At 34.4% G+C, this 25,000-nt stretch overlaps 1 protein-coding gene across 2 annotated transcripts in view; it reads left to right on the top strand.

Annotated features, from left to right (window-relative positions):
- LOC136832671 (neuronal acetylcholine receptor subunit alpha-10-like) overlaps positions 1–20,562 on the top strand; it is a 415,833-nt gene extending 395,271 nt beyond the window's left edge. Inside the window, exons 7-12 of one of the 2 annotated variants that reach the window (XM_067094006.1) lie at positions 899–1,073; positions 2,434–2,613; positions 3,360–3,580; positions 6,378–6,490; positions 10,703–10,912; positions 17,393–20,562. In XM_067094006.1, the coding sequence (XP_066950107.1) occupies positions 899–1,073; positions 2,434–2,613; positions 3,360–3,580; positions 6,378–6,490; positions 10,703–10,912; positions 17,393–17,483 (990 nt within the window). In that variant the 3' untranslated portion in view covers positions 17,484–20,562. Of the gene's footprint in view, positions 1–898; positions 1,074–2,433; positions 2,614–3,359; positions 3,581–6,377; positions 6,491–10,702; positions 10,913–15,240; positions 15,502–17,392 lie in introns of those variants that run through there. The other variant, XM_067094017.1, reaches the window with a different exon arrangement.
- Positions 20,563–25,000: the final 4,438 nt, after the last annotated feature.

Raw genomic sequence — 25,000 nt, 5'->3', positions numbered from 1 at the left:
AACACAGGCTACATATCTATATCATACTTCTTTTTTATCAGCTTAGAGTTGCTACTTCCAGCTATAAAATTATGCAAACTGCCTTATAAAAGCTGTTTCATAGTATTCTAGTTTCTCTCTCTCTCTCTCTCTCTCTCTCTCTCTCTCTCTCTCTCTCTCTCTCTCTCTCTACCTTTTTGTTTTCCAATACTTTGCAAAAAAATAATCATTTATTCTCCTGTTTTTCTTTCCATCATCTCTTTACTGAGTATCAGTAGATAATTGACCTAAATTGTTGGTAAATTCCTAATCATTTTTTATTTTTGTTGTGCATCACTGACCTAGTCTCTGGACACCATTCTCTTATGTGAGATGTCAATTCATTCACAACATAAATGAAAATTTGAATAATTATTGACCTTCATTTGTTTAAACCAGTGCAAAGTCTGAAATATCAATGGAATAATTTTCTAATGCTTCAGTAACATTGTTATGCTCCATCTATCCCTCAGTCGTAGTTTCCTTTATTACGGCTACAATTACTAAGAGCAAACGAATTTTTAAACCCCTAGTATACTCCTTAAGTGAATGATTGAGAAGCAGAACTAGGAAAGCGTATAAATCCCGTGCAAGAGACATGTAGACAAGGGGCCTCGACATCCGGGAAGCATGAACTCAAGCGCTACTTAGAGGTGAATGGTGCAATGTATGGAATGGGATGGAACGTCATGCTGGTGAGACCTCTGTGTGCTTATATAAGGCGACTAGTATTACGAAAGTCTTCTGCTCAGGGGCTCTCTAAGATTCAGCGGTTTAAGTGTGACTGTAGAAGCGATAGTTGTCTTCTTTCGAAAGGCCTAAATTTTCACATCAGCAGCTTGACAGTGTCTTTCGCTAACTTGACGATGTCCTCCTTCAGGTGAATCTCGTGATCCAGACGGAGGAGGGAGACCTCAGCAACTACGTGACGAACGGGGAGTGGGACCTCATCGACATGATAGTGGAGAGAAATGTGGTCTACTATTCTTGTTGCGAGGCGCCTTACCCGGACATCACCTACCATATAATTTTAAGGAGACGACCTTTATTTTACGGTGAGATCCTGTTCTTTCATCTTGTTTCATGAATTTCTCGGTCCTCTGCCAATCCTGCCTTTGTTGTTGAGAACATTCTGAGGTTAGTTTTTGGTCAACTTTCTTTCAAGGGAAAAGTAACCACGTATGACCTGTTTACCACTAAAGGGGAAAGATTTGAAAAAATATTGAAATATTCTGAAGAGCGATATAATCTTTGAAACAGTTATGTTTTAACGAAAATTAAAATGAGACACTAATTTAAGATGTAGAACAATATGATCAGATCTATTTGCGTCCTCATGATTATATGTATTTAACATGAACATTTGCTTGCATCACAAATCTTACAAGACTTTAGAACGTCAGTTTAAAAGTCAACTGACAAAAATCAGTCTTAACAATAAATAAGTCTTTGTAAAGACAGTAATTCATATGTCTCAGGATAGTTAATAAAACGTAATTCTTTGGACTGTTATCAACGAGATAGTCTTGGGACAATAATTATTTATGAGTCGACAATAGTCATTTCTAAATCTTTGGACGGCTGACACATGAAGTCTTTCGAAAGATGACAATATATAAATCTATACAGTTAGAATTGCATAAGTTTTGGACAGTTTACTGTGCATAAATTCTTCTAAGGTTAACATTATTTTGGGCTTTAGGCCGTCAGCAATACGAGTCTAACGTAAACGTCTGTTCACAATAAACAAGACGTTAGTCTTTGGACTGTGAATAATAGAAGTCTCTGACCAGTTATGTATACAAAAGTCTTTGGACAGTTAATCAGTACATAAGTCTCTGGACAGGTGACTTGTTCGTAAGTCTCTGGACAGTAAGCCAGCACTTAAAGTCCTTAGACAATTAACAACAAAATATTCTTAAAACAACTAGCTAATACAAATGTCTATAACTGCCATCAACTACACAGATCGCACGGGCAAAAATATGGCATACCTCAAGGCTTGGGAAATTTGTGCAGTCAACATTTCTTTGCTCCTCTTCGGTATCTTTTCTTTTAGCTTTATCATTCAGGTACCTAAATTTTGCTTATAGTATCCTGCATTTGCTTTTCTTTTACCCATTTGATTTCCCATTTTACTCAGCTATTCATTTCGTTATTTGTCGATCATTTTTTATTTACTACATACGCCAAGACGATTATGTTTTTGATCAGGTTTACCTCTCCGCGTTGATCCGATTCTAGATCCGGAAACTAGATTTTCTTAATCACTTCATTTATTATTACAATCATTGATCTGTATTTATATCAAAAAAATTAAATGCCGCATATTATTTGGGTTACTAGGCTAATATCATTGGTTGGAATGATCAGTCCCTGATTGCACATGCTATTTCAGTCTTTTTATGTCGGCAGTGTTCAATCTGATTCTGCCTTGCGTGCTCATCACGGGCATCGCTCTGATGAGCTTCTACATGCCCAGCGACTCTGGAGAGAAGGTGACGCTGGGCATCACGACGCTGCTCTCCATGACTGTCTTCCTCATGGTCATTGGGGAATCGATGCCCCCGACATCGGAAAAACTCCCGCTCATAGGTAAGTCGAGGGAAAAAACATAAAAATGCTTTTGTTAATATACTGGTATTAGTATTAAATAAAAGACAGCTTACTGGTATGTATATAATATATATAATATATATATTATATATATATATATATATATATATATATATATATATATATATATATATATATATATATATATATATATATATATATATATTTATTTTTTGGTGATTGGTTTGTTTCTGATGATTGCTGGCTATTTTTATTGGTTTGTAAAAAGGGAAGCTTTTGTTTGTATATTCCAGTGTAGGACAGGCATTTAGTGATAATAATCCTTTGTAAGGTTAAATTACTTCTACTTATTACTTAGTCATCATATTTTCTGTAATACTGCCTGTACTTGAATCTCCCTGAATGTACGTACTCACTGCTAATCCGACAATTAACATTATTATTATTAGCCTTATTATTATTCAGAAGATGAACCCTATCCATATGGAATAAGCCCACACGGGCCATTGACTTGAAATTCAAGCTTCCAAAGAAGTAACAGAAGGTAATGGGAAATACAGAAACAAGAGATCACTTACTAAAAAAGAAAAAATAAATTAGCAGATTAATAAATAAATAGCTAAAATGTAAATAAATTATTAAAAACTAAGTGTATGACCTCTTACATTCTACAAAAAGAAAACAATTGACACTTAAACTTGACATCATTAATCCATCCACCTCATGACGTCACCATCGCATAATCTGTTATTATCTCCCGACAGGTCTTTATTATGGTGTCACCATCTCCTTGGTCAGCTTCGCCACCGGGCTCTCTGTAGTGACGCTCAACATCCATCACCGAGGCATGAGAGGGCGCGAGGTGCCCAGCTTCGTCAAGAAAATTGTTTTCAGTTACATGGCGAAAATGATGTGCATTCGGCTTGACATACCTGATCCTATGGGGGGGCACGGCCATAAGTTTACCACCAATATTAATCATATGGTGAGAAATGAGTCGTTTTATATATATATATATATATATATATATATATATATATATATATATATATATATATATATATATATATATATATATATATATATATATGCATATGTATGTATGTATGTATGTATGTATGTATGTATGCATACGTATATGAATATATAAACAAAAATATAAAATATATACATATATGACTATAATATATATATATATATATATATGTATGAAATTTGTTGTCAAACTGTGATTTATATACAATCATGAAACGACAAATGTCGCTTAATATCAAATTCACGCTACCTCGGGAATATCCCCGATGGGGAATTATCACCGAAGGAGAATTTACAAGTGATAAATGGATTGGTACTGCAGGGTCGCGATCCCTCGTCAGAGATACTTATCCAGCAACTCCAGTCGACGTTCTACCACTGACCACGACGGGTAAACAAGTACAGTCGACTCGGCATTGACTTATTCCTCTCTTGATAGCTCAGTGGTAGAACGTCGACTGGAGTTGCTGGATAAGTATCTGTGACGAGGGATCGCGACCCGGCAGTACCAATCCATTTGTCACTTATAAATTCCCTTCAGTGATAATTCCCCATCGAGGATATTCCAGAGGTAGCGTGAATTTGATATTAAGCGACATTTGTAGCTTCATGATGATATATATATATAGATATGCGCATGGTGTTGTCAATTCGGATTCCTTAGTCTTAAAAGAATGACTAGATTTTAGTTATACCATTTTCTAGATAAACTCTGTGTGTTTGTGTGTGCCAATTTCTTCTCGCGTACTTATAATAACGTACCCCATTTCCGTTAATTTTTATAATTTTCCTTTCGAAATATGAAGGACACCTCCTAGACAACAGCCGTCGTTTTTATAACTGTTTTTTCTAATGTAATTTAGTAAGAGCGCAGCAGGTCGCCATATCATTGTCTTAAAATTCTTCTGAATCGTTTCCGATTCTCTTCCGTGATAAATCTCGAGGAACAACGGCGGATTGTCAAGAGGGATTTTCGGGTTTTTTTGGCTCGCCCTGAATTATGTGGGGCAGAAACGGCTACATATTTTGGAAAGTGCAGGGACTGGGAACCGCATTCAGTGGTTTATGGACAGGGAATGTTATCAATTTTTGTAATCAATATCAGTAACGTTGGTGAAGAAATCCACAGTGGTGTAAGTGTATATATATTTGAAATATATACATAAACGAGAGCTTCCGAGAACCTGCTCGAATCTCTTCTAAATCGAGCAAGTTCTCGAAAGCTCTCGTTTGTATATACATTCCTAATACATTTACACTTACACCAGGGGCGTCATTTGGGGGCTGGGGGTCAACTGCCCCTCAAACCCATGTTGTCGCCCCCAAGACCTCAACTTGGCCCCCTCAACGCCCCAAGCCCCAAGAAGTAACAGCATGTTTTCTTTTAAATGTGCAATCATAAATATATAAAATTTCTCAGAAATATTATGTTTCTTGATCTTTGTCTGTCGTCTGTCTACTAGCTACCAGTGATGATGTGATAAAACATATACTGTAGTAGTGGGAGTATATAATTTTTCCTGAAATACCTTGCTCATGTGGCTTCAAAACACATAAAATAGCTCAAAATAAAAAAAAACTCAGCTGATTAGGCTCGCTTCGCTGGCCAAACCGTCTTCCCCTGCCCCCACAAAAAAAAATCTGAAATGACGCCCTAACTTTCACCACTGTGGATTTCTTCACCACATTAGTGACTCATGCCATTATGAAATTTTTATACAATCAGTAACGTTGTTATAATGACTGCGATAATTAAAGTGAATGAAAGAATGATTGCTTTATTTGCCTAATGCCCTATTAGTGCTATTATTCTTATCATCCTCCTATACAATTATTCTTGTAGATTTGTTTAGTATCCTTATCATCGATATAGCTCACGTTTCTGTGATCTATCTTTTTTTTACACTGCCCGAACATTCTCCTTCTGCGCTGCTAAATCTTCTTTGTCAATGTTTCTTCCTCCTTCTATCACTATTTTTTATTTTATTTATTTATTTATTTATTTATTTATTTTTGTCTTAGCAGCGTTCGTAGGATCTGTAATTTAAGCATTTCTCTTATCTACTTTCCTGGGTTTTTCCTCCTATGTTTTTAATCCTCCCGCAATCAGTGCTTCTTCTCTTTTCTCTGTTACTGAAATCCAGACCCAAACGAGATGCCATTCACTTTAGAAGTCAAACTTTGGAGCAGCTCTCGTAACCTCTAAGCTCTGAGGAGCTCCCGTTTGCTCTGACTTAGAGGACTTTCTTCTTTTTCTTCTTCTTCTTTTTCCTTCTTATTCTCAAACTTAACTCGTTCCTCAGAAGCTCTAACTAACCTTACTGATCCTCCTCCTCCTCCTCCTCACGTAACCATTTTACTCTCTCTCTCTCTCTCTCTCTCTCTCTCTCTCTCTCTCTTCCTTTCTTCTACATCTTTTACCACTTCTTTCCCTCTCCCGTGATTACTTTCCATAGTTGTGCAGTGCTTTGTTCTGTATCCATCTGTCATAGAATGGAAAGGAGTAATAGGAGGAAAATCTCGAAACTGCGCTGGGAAACAATACTGTTTGGAGAGAGTGGAAAGTAAGATGGAAGAAAGAAAGTATAAACGGAGGCACAGTAAAAGGAATGAAAGGAGTGGTAGCTTAGCGTCGAGGGGACGCTGCAAAGAACCTTCAGCAATGCCTGAGTGTAACCGCATGAGGGATCTGTTTATCTAGTCCGGCTATCTGTCTTCTCATCCAACGTATTCTCTTTCCCCATTAGGGGGAAGGATACGGCAGCATCCGTGAATACGGCTCAGGCGGAAACGTGGAGATGAGCGACCGACTGCTGGACCCAGAGGTCAAATGTGAAAATGGGGGTATCACCCCCTCAAGGTAAGGACACCCTACCACCTTCATCCCACCCCCGTCCCCCCCAGATCCAATTCCCTTCCACTGAATCATGAGTATTGTATTTCAGATATGGCTGTGATGCCCTTCTCCTGGTATTGGTATTTGATATTAGTCTTCTTCAAATATTTATGTTCTTTATTACGCTATTTTATGTTGTTTTTACTCTTCATTGCAATAAACATAAATTTAGGTATAGTCATTAATAGGCGTAATGAGTCATGGTGATAATAAAGCATGCATAACAGACAAATCCAAATTATCTGGAAATCAGAAGATATTTTTTAGAAACGAAGGAAGCAGAGATTACAGGAAAAGGTAAATGTATATTGAAAAGAGTAATAATACTCATTAACTGCTACCTGCATGATATATTTATACGTTACAGTAGTGTTACTCTAAATGCATGTTAGTTTGCTAGATTTTTTCTTTTTCTCTCATTTAATAGCCTAAAACGCACAATCATTTATCCTATGACGAGTGAAATACTGAAAAATACTTGAATATAATATTACCGTTATATGAATTTGCATACTCCTTTCTTAATCTTTATTGAAAAACTATATTTTGTCGTTTGATATTTAACTACTCAAAAATAGTCGTGACTTAAAAGAGAGAGTTATGGCGGATAACTGTAATCCATGAATGACAGTTTAAAAAAGGAGTGATTCCAGAAAATAAAACATTGAGGAGCTGATGGTGAGATACCAGTTTTAACGACTTCATACGAAAGTGAGTCACTGACACCAAAATGCTGAAATGTGTTAGTGACATTAAATTCCGAAATTCACTGCAGATTGCTAAAAAACAGAGGTGATCCAAAGTAAATGCTTGGATTATAATGTCAAATTCAATATCTGCTATTTTTTATTCTGTGCCTTACAGGTCACCTCAGTTATTTTTTATTTGCTAGATATTTCAATTATTATGCTTCTTTTGTAGGAAAAACATATCTATGGCATTACATTATTTCAAAAACTCTTATTATAAACTTTCTTTCAGACTTTGACTTCAGTAAACGACCTCGCTTTCAGTCAGCTCTGACAAAATGTACTGAATCACTCAGGTGTCATAGATTTGCAAGGCTATTTAAAATCAAAATGAGAGAAGGGAAAAAACAAACTGGGAAGAAGGATGTTTGTCTTAACGACGAAACATTTTGATGCCATTTCCACAAATTAAAAACAAAAAGCATTTTTCTTTTCTTTGCATGGAGCTCTTTCATTTGTTTTATTTTCGACATCTTCCCCCTTTTTCCAGTAATCCCAGTGAAACGCCCAAACGAAATCCGAGGACGAGAACATCCAGGTAATGAAATCGACAAGATGAAAGGCCTTGACCCTCTGGGGACTTTCTCCAGCATGATTCCAGATTTTGCTAAAAAAAAAATATGTTGTTACATAACGTAGTGATGGTGTAGATATCTTCCATCGAATGATGTCATATTTGTTGTGTGTTCCTTTTACTTTATGATTTAGCTATAGGAAGCACAGTATTACATCTAACTAAGAAAAGAAAAAATTATCAACTTACATTTGAATAACTGGCTTTTGGTCCTCTTCTGTAGGTGTACAAAATATCTTCGAACTACTAACGCAGTTAATCTGTATTCCTGGTCCTTTATAATTTTCCTATGTAAAATAATACTTGTCCCTGGAAGTTAGAAAAGAGAACAGGTTATGAGTTTGCACAGGTGAGACTTATTTCTCGTAAGTGAATTTTTAAGCCTTTAAACCTTTCTAATTATTTCTCTTTTCTTTTTCATAAATGAACTATAAGTGACCTACGATTAGTTGAATTCTCTTCAAATAAAAAACACTCTTTCTATATCCTAGATACTGACGATTAATATCTTAATAAGAAATAATGAATCCTTCCCATGTTAGGGGTAGGCTATAGTAACGAGCCAACAATAAACTCCCTTTTTACACGCAATTTTCTCCTTTAATTTGAAGTACTGAGAAGTTTCTTAACAATGTTCAGATATACATTAAGCATCAATTGATGTATAGGTTTTTAAAACTTGGTGATCCTATGAGTGAACGTTTACTGGGGTGTAATGTTGCTAAAAATACATGGGAGGGTGGGAAGGTTGCTTGGAACGATTTTGACTGAGAGATTTAGACAAAAAAATAGAAGACTTGATAAGATGTAAAATTTATGTTTAGACCGGAAAGTGAACATGTGTATCAAGCGTTTGTCATGAAGCAGCCATGTGAAAAGTCTGAAACAAAAGTAAAAAAAAAACAGTACTGGGCAAATATGAACATAGAAAGCTTATGATAGAGCTTACTCTCTCAATATCTGAGTAGATACAGTCACTGTCCTTCACATATTAACACAAAAAAGGTATAGGTTCGAATCCTAGTCAAGATAAATGCAATTATATAATTCCCATAGGTGTAAGTAAATCCCAATTTAAATGAAATCGATGTAAATTGTTTGTTCAATATTTAAACACACATATATGTAAACATATATATATATACATACATACATATATATATGCATGTATGTATGTATGTATACATGTATGTGTGTAGGTGTGCCTGTGTGTGGTGTTTATATCCTCTCCTTCATAGTATTTTCTGCTTGATAACTTATTTTATGTAATTTTATAAACACTCTCCTTACTTCTGTTCGTTTAGTTCGGATGTGCCATCTTCCGTTCCACCGGCTTTCAGAAGGTAATATTGATTACTCTTCTTTGTCTCGTGTTTTTGTGTCTTATTAGCTTAGCTAATATTTGTATCCTATTACCTTGGTTAATATTTACATCCTATTATCTTGGTTAATATTTTCATTCCACTGATCTGTGTATTATTTTACTGTTTAGTAACAGGAAATTGTTTTCTTAAGTACACTGTTAAATATAATTTTTTTAAAATATTTTCTTTGCTTATTTTAAATTATTTAATTTTTGTTATATGTGAAGTTCCTGGTTTATTTTTCACGCCATGCCTCTTTACTTTTGTATTTAAGATATAGTCTTTTAACAGCATTATGTTCATTTCCACTCACTAACACGACTATGCTTGCTCAAATCCATCTACACTTACACGCACACACATACATACATACATACATACATACATACATACATATATATATATATATATATATATATATATATATATATATATATATATATATATATATATATATATATATATATATATATATATATATATATATATATATGTCTATATTATATATATATATATATATATACATGTTTATATTATATATATACATATATATATATACATTTATACATATATATATATTATATATATACATTTATACATATACACATATATGTATGTATATATATATATATATATATATATATATATATATATATATATATTTATATATTATATATATAAATGATAGGTATATAGATTTAGATATAAATATATATGCATTTCTCTATCACACCTTTTTATTCAATTGTTTATCAGTCTGATCATTTATGTATTAGCTAAGAATTTCATTTTCATCATTGCTATTGATTTTTTTCTTATTTTTATTCTATTTTCTTTCACTTTTTTTTACACTTAACAGTCAGGAGTCTCTTCGACGTCACAGTGTCCGAAGGTAAATAAGGTCAGGTAATGACCTAAAACCTAGAACAATTTCTCTCTAATCTAATAGGATCGTGAAACTATAGTTATGTCGTAATGTAAATATCCCCGTTTTTTTGCTTCGTTTTCTAAGATTAAGATTTTCCAAATATCTATCAGGATAGTTAAAAATACATTTCAATTTACAAGCTGGTATGTGTATTTTCAAATATGCATTTTTATATGTGAAAATGATTACATTTATTAATCAGGTAGTAAATATATGCATATTGTTTTCGTTTACTTCATCCTCGCTTCAAGTACCAAAGTGTACAAAATAGACACTTTTGCTGTTTCATTTCTTCTTTGGTTAGATTTTATTAACATCAACGAATAAAGGTAAAAATGCATTCAAAATTATACGCTGGTATGTGTGAGCATTTATGTCCGTTAGATTCATTACATTAATTTATCAAGAAGCAAACAATCTTGTTGTGTTCATGTATGTCATTCTAGATGTCAGTACCAAAGCTAAAATAACTATGAAATAAAATGATGATGATAAAAATTACTTCGTTCCCGTCAAGAATGAATCTTTTTCAATTAACCCTTTCCGCTCTCCTCTCCGCAGACTTGCCACTGGGGGTAGCCTCCACGGCACCGCCCACGCGGCTACTTGTCCGTCCGCCCACATCGGGATCGACACCTTCGAGCGCCATTTCATCCGGGTACTGAACAAGGTGTACCAGACTATAGAGAAAAATGAAATACGCCTGGCGGAGCAAGACAGGAGGGACACCATTAAGCTGGAGTGGCAACAGGTCGCCCTAGTCGTCGATAGGTGAGATTTATGTTAATGGTCTAGCGACAATCAATGGCCGTTTCATGAGAGGGGTTGTAACGACAAATTAATTAATGGTTTATTGATGGGTGCATTTGGTTGTTTTCAAGTCTTCAGAGCAAACAGAATCTTAACATTAATTATTCTTTTAATTACTCCTTCCCATTATTTTCCAATACCAGTTACTTACAGAAAAAATCAGAGCTATAATTCCAAACAAACTCATTGCAGAAAATATTTCTTTAGTTATTATTCCTAAGGATGTGATCAGCAACACAATTAATTTCAAATTTTCACTATTGGAGAAATAATTTTATAATGGAAATTTGTAATACAGCATAGCATATGTGAAAAAGTGTAAAACATACTACTGATAATCCATATAAATCATATTTTATGTTGTATTACAAGTTTTTCATGGTGTACAGTATTCTGTATTAGTGAGAAAGTCAAACGATGTTACTTGACTTTGACATCATACCATTGGGAATAATAACTATATGAATACTCCAGTGCAATTGAAATTTAGAATTTCATAGTAATCGCTCCCAATGCAACAACTGATTCCCAGAACAGAAGGCAAATGGATTTTTTACGGTTCAACATCTCTCGTCCATACACTTTCTCCACACCTGCTAACATGACAGAGGGTGTTAGTAGTATACTTAAGGACTGTTGATCACTCCACTACACGAGAGGTTTCTCTAGACAATGCACTAGACCTGCTCGGTTATCCAGCAAGAAAACTGGAGCTATGGAATTATAGGTGAAGAAGTCTACGGAAATTAGACCGGGGAGTTGAACAAAACGGGTCAGGAAATTGACCTCCTAAAATGAATGGTGTCTGGTGGACACGTGTTTGTCAACATCGAGAAACAGGTAAATATACAGGTGTTGTAGAGAGACAGCGTGGAATAAGCGTAATTTGAGTAAAAATAGAATTAGGAATATACAAAATGAGAAATGAAAACCTTGAGTAAGACATGGGCCTTCGGCCACGATATATACTGTATATATATATATATATATATATATATATATATATATATATATATATATATATATATATATATATGTTTGTGTATGTAAATATATAGATATGCATTTATACTACATACATATATAAATATATTTATATATATATATATATATATATATATATATATATATATATATATATATATATATATATATATATATATACATTGTATTGAAGGCCCATGTCTTGCTCAAGGTTTTTACTTCTCATTTTGTATGTTCCTATTTCAATTTTTACTCACATCACGCTTATTTCACATTGTCTCTCTACAACACTGTTTATCGATATTGACAAACACGTGTCCATATATATGTATACGTATATATATCTGAGCGAACTTCCAAAAAACATCCACAAAATATCAGTCATAAGCTTACAGATCCCATCCATTACATGAGATCATAATTCAGGCTTTTTGAAACCATTCATGTCAGAAGCATCGCCTAACTCTGGACGAAGACTGAATAAATAAGTTTTGTGAGAGCGAACAAGTTACCCGTTCAACCATGAAATATCTCTAAACGTATTCCACTCAAAAAAATGTGAAAAGGCATATATTCATGTAATAAATTAATAGAAAAACATTTATGCATCGAATTTAGAAAGAAATGTATGAGTAACTGCCGTACCATTTCTGTACAAAGAATCCAATTAATTCATTAAATCATCAGGATTTTTTTCCTGATTTTTTATTGGGGAAATTTTACCTTTGATAATTCATAACATAGTATGTTTCTGCATCATCGCTAGAAGCCTCTGTTACTGCAATATGCTCTTATTTCTTTTGTTTCTTTTTCTGTTTCCGATTTAATGTGAAGCTATATAGAGAAAAGTGTGAAAACTTACACAGTTTTGTGCATATGTTGACTATTTCCAATCATTTCTAAATGCACCTATGATGAAGACTAAACAGGAAATTGTAGTAAATTGGAATGTAACACAGTAGAAAATATCCATTGGACATAACAGAAGTAACGTGTTGTTCTAGAAACAATAAAACATAAAAGCTTGGGAACGCCTGCGGCTTGTAAAAATTCATAATTGTTATATGAATCTTTCATAAAAATTTATACAGATAACTCTCTAGTCATCGGTGTGTTGCATCAAAATGTTCACTATACTTTTGTTGGTAGACTTTGTCCGGTCACCTAAGAAAGATCGCCACCTCAGAATGAAACGAAGCCTTAGATACATATATATATATATATATATATATATATATATATATATATATATATATATATATATATATATATATATATATATATATTTTTATCTAAATATATATATATACAATATACCCAATCACGTCACGTGTGGAACAAAAATAAATTTCTGACTCACATCAGGTGAATCTGCTGGCAGCGCCTTTGCCTTTCAGTTGATAGACCTGGGTTCTGATCCCAATGTGAGTCAAAACTTTACTTATATATACACATACACATACATTCATACATACAGGCAAACATACACACACACACACACACACACACACACACACACACACACACACACACATATATATATATATATATATATATATATATATATATATATATATATATATATATATATATATATATGTATATATATATATATATATATATATATATATATATATATATATATATATATATATATATATAGACTTACTTCTTATTCCGGATAAGGAAAACAAAATGAAATGGAATTGCAAGTGTTACCTGGGTAAAAAAAAAAAAAAAAAAAAAAAAGACAGATTGCCCCATGAAATAGCGAAGTCTGTAAGAATCACGATAAAAATAAAAAATGATAGACAGAATGCTTCAGCAGAAAGTCCCTGAACCACAAGACTAAAATTTACAAGTAGAAAACTGCAAAACGAATTTGACTTGAAAATGTAAGCACCTGTATGGAAAAATCATTTTTTCTTTCCCAGACGAATGAAATGGCTGACTTTACCTTTTAAGTCTTCCAGCATTCTACGAGACGATAATTATTTTTAACATCTTAATCTCTTTTCGCGGTAATTTGCTACAAGCTTATTCTTAATGCAAATGTTCTCTCTCTCTCTCTCTCTCTCTCTCTCTCTCTCTCTCTCTCTCTCTCTCTCTCTCTTCTCTCTCTCTTTCTCTCTCCGTTTCTATTTGCTTCTGTGTGTATGTCTATGTACTCAGTAATTTTTACCTCTAACCTTTGATGGCTCTATGTGTTTGCATCAACGTATGATTATTTCTCAATATATCTGGTTTTTTCTTCACTTGTCACTATGTTATTGGTTGTCTGTGCATGGCTATATTTGCGTTTTTCACGTTTCTTATCTATCTATCTATACATCTATCTATCCATTTTGGCTTTCATTTGCCCTCTTTATTTCCCACAAATAATAATGTATGAAACTACTTACTCGACTGTTTAGATATCTGTATCACTTTATCTTTGTCCATTTAATGTTTATGATGTCTGTCAATCAATGTCACTGCAGGAGTTTTACTGTAGTATTTATTTTTTATTGCCTTTGGCCGATGTTCTGTCCACGTTGGTCGTAATCAACTCGCTGCTTTGAATGTTACCTATGATAAAAAAAATCACGTGATTATTCAGTGGATTTTTTAAAATTTATTGTTTTATCCCCCATAGTTACCCACCTCACGCGGCCACTTACTATATTCAGAAATGAAAATTATATTAATATTTTACGCTTCAAACACAGAACTTTTCGAACGCTATTTTCCTCATTAAGGTTTTCCTTTTGCCAAACATCCACTCCTAACAGCTGGATATTGGTGTTTCTATTTCCTTCGTAATATCCTTTGCAAATAATAATTTTTCAGGAAATGAATAAATAGATCTGATGTGTAATGATTATTGCTTCTAAAAAGATATATCAAAAAAAGAAATGTACAAATAACTCCCTAATGCACAAATTATGGTTTTGGTCATGTAAACACAAAATAGCCTATTTCAAATATAACTTTCCCTTCAGAAAATGGAGATATATCTGACTCATTTCATAAATGAGTGTTTTTTTTGTAGTGACAAGTACAATTAAACAAGAAACTCATTATGCATTGATAACAGCTTTTTGTTTTTTATTTGTAACGCACAATTTTCCCTTTAGAATATGAGATTGCTCCAGCATTTACTTGTAGTGTCTTCATGGTGATTACTATAATCACGATTTTTGTTCTTATAAACAATATAGCCTTTGGAGCATAGAAAGACAACTACTCATTTATTCACTGCTGCTATTTCTAATTTCTCACGTGATGAACGAGAGAAAGAGATCTAACTCAGAATGTTTCCGAAGGTTCCTGCTCTGGGTGTTCATCGTTGCCACCATCGCTTCGACTTTCGGAATACTCTACAAGTCTCCTCACACTAAACTCTTCACTGTCTGACGCGCACCTCCTCCTCCTCCTCCTCCTCCCCCTACACCCCCTCACACCAACCTCCCCTCAACAAAAAAAAAAACAACCCCAACAAATCATCAGATTCGTTATGCGTTCCCACCCCGCCCGCAGTCTGTTTGCACCTTCTTGCTCATAGGTAACTTGCACGTTCAGTTCCCCTTCCCTTCGTGGTACGGAGGTCGCTTTTGGTGTTGTTTTGTGATCCCTTTTTTTTTTTTACACACACGCACACATACACACACATATAATATATATATACATATATATATATATATATATATATATATATATATATATATATATATATATATATTATATATATATTATATAATATATATATATATATATACTTATAAGTATTTATGTATATAATGTGTATTATTCAAGGGAGTTACAGGATGAATGCGGCTACGCTTATCAGATTGTATTCAATGAGTAGCCATACCTACACATGCATACATACATACACACAGTACATACATACATATATGCATGCATACATACTTACGGACATACATACATGTGCGTATGTATATATATATATATATATATATATATATATATATATATATATATATATATATATATATATATATATATATATATATATATAAACACGCTTGCATGATTATAGTAGGCATGAACTGTGAAACTTATCTGCCAGACAGGTATGTAACATTTGTGAGTCTTGATCAAGAAACTAGAAAGAACTTTCTTTTCACTTTACAAAAAATTCGTCTGAGTAACATTTTTGCATCATTACCTACATTTGCTTGCTCCTTATACAGATATTTTATGAGGAATGTTTCACGGCATGAATTACTGTCTTTTCCTTTACAAATCAACAGTAAAATTTTTAAATATAGATCAATTAATATCGCTGTTTTTTGGAATACCAGGTGAAGATCATTATACCATCTATAATTTAAAAAATGGCATACTTCTAATCATTATACTTATATACGATTCGGCTTCCATTAAATTGAATCTCCTTTTAAAGCTCGTTTTCCATGTGGAAGAGTTGGCTAAGCTCTCTATACAGAAGGCCCTATCGCGAAGAGAATCGGTGCTTGCTTGAACCAATTTTTTATTTTTCTAAATCTATTGCCAGTATGGTGCATTCAATTAATATCATACAAGGTATAACTGCGTTCTTGCAAGTGTGTGTAAATTGTTTGCAAAGGACATTTTTATCGTTCTTATGTTTTATTTATGAGAGAACTGTGTGCGCGCATGCTTGAGAGAGAGAGAGAGAGAGAGAGAGAGAGAGAGAGAGAGAGAGAGAGAGAGAGAGAGCCCATAATTTTGAATGTTCGAGTGGAATGTACAGTATATTCAGCCTCTCAACTTGATCTACCACGCAGGTTGTATTCTCTGTCTTCCATGCTTTCGCCGATGATGAAATAATCCAAAACAATTTTAGTATTATTAATTACTTAATTACAGCAAAACAGTATCATTGGCTGCTTACAATATACGATCAGTGATGACTTTCAACAACAGCATCAATGATTATCATAAATGAATGATTATCTTGTTGATATTCTTTGCTTTAGTTTATCATAACTTCACTTCCAGTGTAGTATATCTCAGTTGCTGCTGATGAGGAAATCTGCTTACTTCCAAGAATTGAACGCAATATGCCTCTTGCTTTACTGCTTAGTTGTTTAGATGCACATAAGAGCAATCGCTAAGCGAAATATCTCGCCATTTTGTTATGGTTTCTTCTTTCTCGTTCTAAATATCAGAAGAAATATTAGGTAAGACGATCCTCTCTGCAGGTCAATACTGATTTTGCATGACGGTCGATAACCCCAGGAACAGATAGGTTACTGCATCTTGTTCATAAAGTTGTCTTTTCAAATTTTTTCCTGAAATACAAAATTGAAGATGGCTGGTGATCCTATTTTCAGAATTTATGATGTCTGCCAGATGAATACCGTAAAACCTGGTCAATATATCTGCTTAAACAGAAAAATAACTCCTTTTATAATGAATGATTCTCTGTTTACATTCTGCTATAGTGTGTGATTCTTCTTCTTCTTTCAGGTTCCTGTTGTGGATCTTCATAATCGCGACCATCAGCACTACCTTCGGCATCATGTATATGTCGCCCCATACGAAACTCTTCACCATGTAAGCGGGCTCATCGGCAACTCGTCTTCACATTCACTACTCTTCCTGCGTGCTTCCTACTCTTTGACATAGATCTTGCCAACGAGAGGATACTTGTTGTGATTTTAGGACACTGATAAAGAACGTTGTTTTCAATGAGTACTCAGCGAGGTTCAGTGAACATTTTCTTCCTTTTTAACAGTGGTGATAAATCTGAGTGCTCATAATGAAGAAATTATTTTTCCCTTCTAGGTAGCGGATATCTTACAGACCTACTGTACTGCCAATTTGAAATGTCACCAGTACTCAGGATACATTTTTTGAATGACCTGAAAACTCATTTCATTGACGTGATATGTAAATCACTGGAGCTGTCACGCTGAATCTTTATCCGCGTGATGTTACTACAGTGACGTGTACCTTCAGTCTACCAACACCTCACAGAAGCAGAAGAAAAATCTTCTGGTGCGTGTTGTCAGCAGTCTGCAAACCAGTATTTGAAAATGACCTTTTTTCCTTTTTTTTTTTTTTTTTTTGTCAAGGTGTCTAGTATGTTATAACGCTGTGCCTGGCTTCTCTGTGTGCAGTTGTTAAATGTTAGTGATCGTGGATGTTATGTTATCACAGTATTATCTTGACTGTATGCAAAGCTTTTTTCTAAAACGAAAGTGTTAAACGATATACACATTTATTCATAAAATGGTAAATATCGCCAGTAGTGAGACGACCATAACTTTAAGTCGCTGTAGTGTCTACATTTTTCGTTTTTACTCTCTCTACCATATTGGTGACGAGTAAATATTTCTTTGTTGTATGAAGGAAATAACTAATGCTGTTTTAGGGGAAATAAAGTTAATACATAGTTTGAAAATAATGTCATAAGAAACTCTTTGATATTATTACTCAGGTAGACGAAGTTTTGAGTTATTAACATTGCAAGGTGTACAGTAGCCGAGACGACGGTACTACTTATGCGCTAAAAATCAGCTATGCATTTTTTTTACTTTATTTCTATTCAGAAAAGAGTATTGATATCGTGAATGTGTGTTTTCGAGCGTATTACGAGGCGCTCGTTATTGCCTGTTACTTCATTACTGGATCCTTCAATGTTGCTTGTAACGTAAAAGCATCCCTGTTCCTTAATCAGCTCAGTGGTCAGGTTAAACTAAGGTATACTTAACCTTTTGTTCCTTCCATAGGCTACAAAGGGATGGCGGTAGCTTTGAACCGCGTTGTCCTTCATTTTCTGGCTAAACTTGACACTTCCTCTAGTCATGGTTAATATAGATTCTTCATCTGAGTCCTCCTTGAGCATCGCCTGCGATGTGCAATCCCATTCACATCAAGAATTCATCGTTTCCCACCTCTTCTCAGTTTATGATTGTCTATTATTTCTGCAGGCATCGTAATTTTCAACCTTTTCTGAAAAAACGTTGAGTTGAAAGTCCCAGGACCAAGGGACCCTTCTGTCTTCTAACCGGAGCTGAATGGATAGAGGCGACATGGTGACACTTCGCTCTGAGTCAGCAATAGCCAAAACTATCTCAACTTTGTCTCGGACGAGTCGCGATGTTTATGGATATAAATATGTGTGTATGTATAAGAGTATATGCATGAAATATGTATGTAAGTTAGCTGCATATACTCGATTTTTCATGATTTTATTTATTGGAATCAAAATTTAAATAAATCTGTCCCGATTAAAAGATTCCAGGCTTGCTGACTGTATATCCTTTTCACAATCTCCTTTACAGCAATTTTCTTAACAAACACAACCAGACTTTCCATACCACGACAAATAATAACTTTAAAAACAATGATAAAACCTATTACAAAGGTGACGACACAGTTATACCATGGTATTCGTAATGATGGACTTTTCTAATAAAACAAACATGCCTAAAAATTTTGATTGTCATTATCAGTAAACCAGGAACTCACTATTGTATTTGTCCTTAATTTAAAGTTATTATACAAGGGAACGACTTATGACAAGAAAAGAACATATATAAATTAAATGATGTGCTGTCCACGAACCATCGTCGCTTCTTATACAAAGAATTCCAATGAATATATGAAATTTGCAAATTTGCTGGTTTTCCTGTTGCTTTAACATCTACTTATAAAAACTTGTCCGAGACAAGTTGGCGGCATTTTTCTCGTCATTTACTTGTTTATTTGTGCGTTGCGCCTCTGTTCAGTCCAACTCTTTAGCTTTTACTCTCAGTAGAACAGACTCGAACCAGCACAATCAGCTTTGATTTGTAGAGCCATGTCATCAAGCTATCCACTCGGTATTATTTTACGTGCGAAAACCTCTGTGTAAAAAAAATAATCCTTGTGGATTTTTTCCGTTCAGTTTTCTAACTTCATTATCCATTTATAATTTCCCTCCTTCAAGAATTGTTTATAATTAAGAGTAAAATAAAGAAACTTTAGGGGGGATGTTAATCCTGGACGATTCTGAAAATCTCTCGTCATGTACTGCAAGTCGTTGAAAAAGACGAGGCATTCCAACTACGCAAAGCGAGCTCAGCCTTCCCCACCTCCACACCATCTATAAAAGCACTACCTCGTTATGCCATTCCTATAAACTAAAAAGAAACGCGGCAGAGAATTATAACGCTTATTTCAATACAGTCAGCTACACGAATGCTTCATCAGCATAGCTGCCATCTTCCAAGGCGGGAAATTCTCTCTCGCGGAGCAAAATTGGAAAGCATTCTTCTTCATCAGTATTCCCTCGCCACGCCTGGGCAAGTGAAATATTCTCGCCGTTGGCATAGCAGGATTTTTTTTTTTTTTTTGTTTGCCTATATGATATACATTTTTTCTGTTCGTACCTACAGTTTATCTTTTTATTGCATTTTCACTACAGTACCCCGTCAAAACATATATAATTTATTTTTTATCCGAAAGCAAGATTTATCGACATGGAGATGAAAGAATAAAAAAGACATGGATGGCACCCAGGGACTTTACTTTTAAAATCCACATCCATTTAATTATCTTCAATAGCTTTTACCTGTGTTTCAATAAATGTATTATTCCCTGAAAACAAGAATTATAAAAAGAGAAAGGTATATGAAATTCACCTAGAAAAAGGCTGTTGTGTGGATTTCTTGGTTAAATGATAATCTTGGCCTTGTGAAATAATCATCATATTATTATTTAAACGTAACATCAGTCAAAAGAAAGATAATGAAATGGAGTTAACAGAAATGAAACGTCAAATAAGATTATTCTTCTCTCTTTCACCTGACCTCTAATTCATGACCATCATTCTATTTAATAAATATGTAAAATCAATTTAACTTCTGTTCATATATTTCGTGGATTCTCTCGTCACCAGAAATTTGTCCTGATTTGTATCTGATAATTTTTGTGAATCTTTTCTGAATAATCATTTTTCCTTTTAATTTTCAGTTTATTGTTCAAAATACAAAGTTTATTTCCGTATGAATTTAGCAACAAGCGATCCATTTCCAATTTGTATAACTTCTTTTCTTATATTTTCTGGACGCAACTCAACATTTCCAGTCCCTTATTAACTAACTTAGCCGACGTACTTTACTTTCACTTTTCTCCTGGGATATTTCCAGCTATTCCTCACATTGTATTCCTCGTAGGAAGGTAGTGCCGTCAGTGCACCGCATGTTGTTGCACCGGTGGCGTTGCTTAAGGTTCTTTGCAGCATCCCTTCGACCCCTAACTGCAACCCCTTTCTTTCATTTTACCGTACCTCCGTTCGTATTCTTTATTCCATCTTACTTTCCACCCTGTCCTAACAACTGATTCACAGTGCGACCGCGAGGTTTTCCTCCTGTTACAGCTTTCAAACTTTTTTACCTCATAGGTCCCAGCACTTAGCATTTGGCCTAAATTCTATATTCTATTCTATTCTCTATTCTCACGTAGTATTTACTGTTCCCTGTTTTTTCACCAAATATAATAACTCTGAAGACTGCTTTACATTTATGGATGTTACTGTAAGCCGGTGATAATTATTGTTCTTTTAAAAATTATGAAATTAGGTGGAACCATGCACCGTTTTTCGTTATACAGTCAAGGGCAGCTCTGTCAATGTGACTGTGACTGTTAAGTGAAACTTCTCTTCTCTTTATCTACGAAAACTAAGCGGGTTTCCTTAAAAGCTTGCAAGCCTTTCCTTTATAACTTTAACTCGTCATTATGTTGTTTGTTTCCTTTCAAAATATCATAATAATAAAAACAAAATGTCATAAATAATACAGTGTACTGTAATAAGTAGAAGCTTCCACATTACTCGTCTATGGAATAGAATAGAATATAGAATTTAGGCCAAAGGCCAAGCACTGGGACCTATGAGATCATTCAGCACTGAAACGGAAATTGACAGTGAAAAGGTTTAGAAGGTGTAACAGGATTAAAACCTCACAGTTGCACTAGGAAATGATGGAAAGTTGGATGGAAGAAAGAGAATATGAATGGAGGTATAGTAAAAGGAATGAAAGGGGTTGCAGCTAAGGGCCGAAGGGATGCTGTAAAGAACCTTCAGTAAAGCCTACAGTGCACCGCATGAGGCGCACTGATGGCAATACCCCCTTACGGGGTCTACTCGCTAATGTATCAGTTTTGCTTTCTGGCTTATGGGGTCAATGGTTGCCCGTCAGGTATGAATGCAGATGTATGTGATTCGTGGAGACAAACATGATAACAAAACACGATCGTTTATCTACAAACAACTTTCAGTACTAAGAAACCAATGCGATTTCTGTTAAGCAGAATAATTATGCTTAATGATACGACGACTCGGATGACCAAGGAGGCTCAGATGCTCATAAGTTTTATTTTCTGCTATAATTTGTTGTCAATTTTCTGTTTTGAGTTTGTAGGGAAAGTTATTATAGTCCTTTCCATGTGACAATCAACATTTTACTTCTTAATTCACGAAAACCCCCTTCTCTCTCTCTCTCTCTCTCTCTCTCTCTCTCTCTCTCTCTCTCTCTCTCTCTCTCTCTCTCTCTCTCTCTCTCTCTCGCTTTATGTGTAGCTTCATTTTGCATATCTTTATGAAACCTACACTCGATTGCCATACTGAGGCTCCAAAACTGCACCTTTTAGAGCCATAGAGGAAAATATTTAGCTACTTCGTAGTTTAGTTTCTTTCTAAGCTGTACAAACAGGCTATAATATATATATATATATATATATATAACCAATTTAACGGCACAAGTAATACTTAACGTACTGCTAAATATTTTTGTGTACTGAAGATGCTGAAGAACTAATGCAAGATGAATTCTTTAGAGTCAGGCGATGACCTCACGCTGTAGCGGTGGAAAATTAATTTTGTCTCTAGCCTGAAGGTTCGTTATTTGTTATTTGTTATGAATTTGTTATTCAGGTCCCCAAGGAATCTTAAATATACTGTACCTGTTAGATATGTCCGAAGGTATGTGTGGATGTCGTTATTAAACTCAGAGTATCTCGATCTGGGAATGAGCATATAATTGTTTCCCCTGTAGAACTAGTGATCAAAGTGAAGTTACTTCTATAAATGACAAAGAGACATTTTTTTTTTAAATAAGAGTTAAAATCAACAACCACGTAACATTGTTGAAGCAGTGGAGATCAGAAAAGTGATTTTGGGGAAAAGAAAAATTATATTTTCTTCGAGCAGCAAACTTTTCTCACCAAGGCAGTGTAACATTTTGTGGAAAAATAACGTGTTTCTTGTTTTCCGTTTTAGAAGCTGTGAGTATTCTTGGAAAAAACAAAACGGCTTCTAAGGTGCAGTGAAGATTTTTCAAAAAGGCAAAGCAGCATTATTTAGAAGCACTGAAGATTTCTCGTGAACGCAAGACGACAGTTTCTGAAGCAGGGAAAATTCTTGGACAAGACGAAGAGATATTTTTAGAGCAGAAGAACATTTCATTTGAAGCAGTGAAGATTCTTCGAAAAGGTAAAACGATATTTTTAGAGGCAGTGTGAGCAGAAGAACATACTAGAAGTAGTGAGGATTCTATGCACTGGATTTTATTTTGACGCAGTGAAGATTCTTCCAAACGTGAGACTAACATTCGTTTGAAGCACTGTAGATTCTTCGAAAAGCCAAAGTGACATTTTTTGACATAGTAAAATTCTTCATTACAGCAAAATAGAATTTTTCTTATGAAGTGAAAAGGCGTTTGTTTACTTTAGAGACAAAAGAAAACTGCAATCTAGGAAGTCTCTTTGCTTTCCTTTGTTTCTGGGAACCTTAAACGCTACGGATGACTTTTGTGAATTGCGTGCGACATCAAAGTTTGTAGACACTGTACCGAACTAACTCATCCCTCAGAGGCCAATGTCAGCACTTTGCTCTTTCGTAATTTGTTGCAGCTTTTGAGTGGCATTAAGTCAAACGTCTGTCTATATTCATAGTTATGGAGCATTATTAGAATAATAATGAGTAGCCTAAGACAGTTAATGTCATCCTTAGGCCTATATATATTCTAGAAAACTATGTAAAAGTAAATATTATTGTCTACATGGCTTTGCTCATTTTATGTAAAGACTCTGTGAATATCGGGGTTACCAAACCCATACTCAGAGTCAGGAAGAAGTGAGATTTAAAAACATTTGTAAATAGAAATTTGTACAAAAGAATTTCCTGATTTGACCCAGACATTCATAAAAATAACAGAATCGCTGAGTATTATCCTTCTCCGGTGCTAGTCATCACAAAGAATGACATTTGCTAATCAAGGAAAGGCAATTTAACTTTGCACAGTTGACAATTTAGTTTTCTTGGTAAATTTCTGACAAAGAGAGAGAGAGGTGGTCCTCCTTTCAATAAGGCGTAAAAAGGAAAAATAGATCATTGATTTGGTTTTGATTATCCAGATATTTCTTCAATATTTCAATATTTTTGCTTCAATTCCGTGCTGACATTGCATTTGCGTATAAATGAAAACATTCTATGTTTAAGAGCCATTTTATAAATATATTGTTTGTCCATTTATTAATTAAAAAGTCAATCGCATCCTAATGAAGGATGCTGTTGCATCATGAAGGCAATGGTGACATCAAAACATAAGCTTCTCATCCAGCATCGAGAGTTCCTCACTCAAATTATTTTCTTTACTCACAAGCAAAGTGACAGAACGTATTTATCCAAAAGTCTTTTAGTGCATTATCATAGGTGTTTGTAGGAGTGATTACTTGTTTTGTTATAGACACAAGAGGGTAATTATTTACGGAATCTATAAAACTGGAAAAGTTTTGACAGCTTATTACATCTTTGAAATGTATGTGTACGCATACTGACACCTACCCGGCATATCTGTTTCTCATATATTTTCTCTCACAAATGATCGGAGGAATGTACAGCAATAAAAGTGGTTGCAATTTGTGTAAATATGCATGAAATATATCTATGATTTTGAAAAGCCTTTTCTTCCATCAGACTTCCCAGGTAAATATGGCACTTAGGTAAACAGGACACCAGATTACTTTTCTACATAATTTATAGCGAAGCTTCTATGAAATAAATCAACTGTCAAATGACAACGGGGAGAT

Source organism: Macrobrachium rosenbergii, chromosome 4 (genome assembly GCF_040412425.1).
Source record: "Macrobrachium rosenbergii isolate ZJJX-2024 chromosome 4, ASM4041242v1, whole genome shotgun sequence".
Classification (NCBI taxonomy): domain Eukaryota; kingdom Metazoa; phylum Arthropoda; class Malacostraca; order Decapoda; family Palaemonidae; genus Macrobrachium; species Macrobrachium rosenbergii.
Note: the sequence above shows the minus strand (reverse complement) of the source record. Positions and strands in the feature narration are given on the sequence as shown.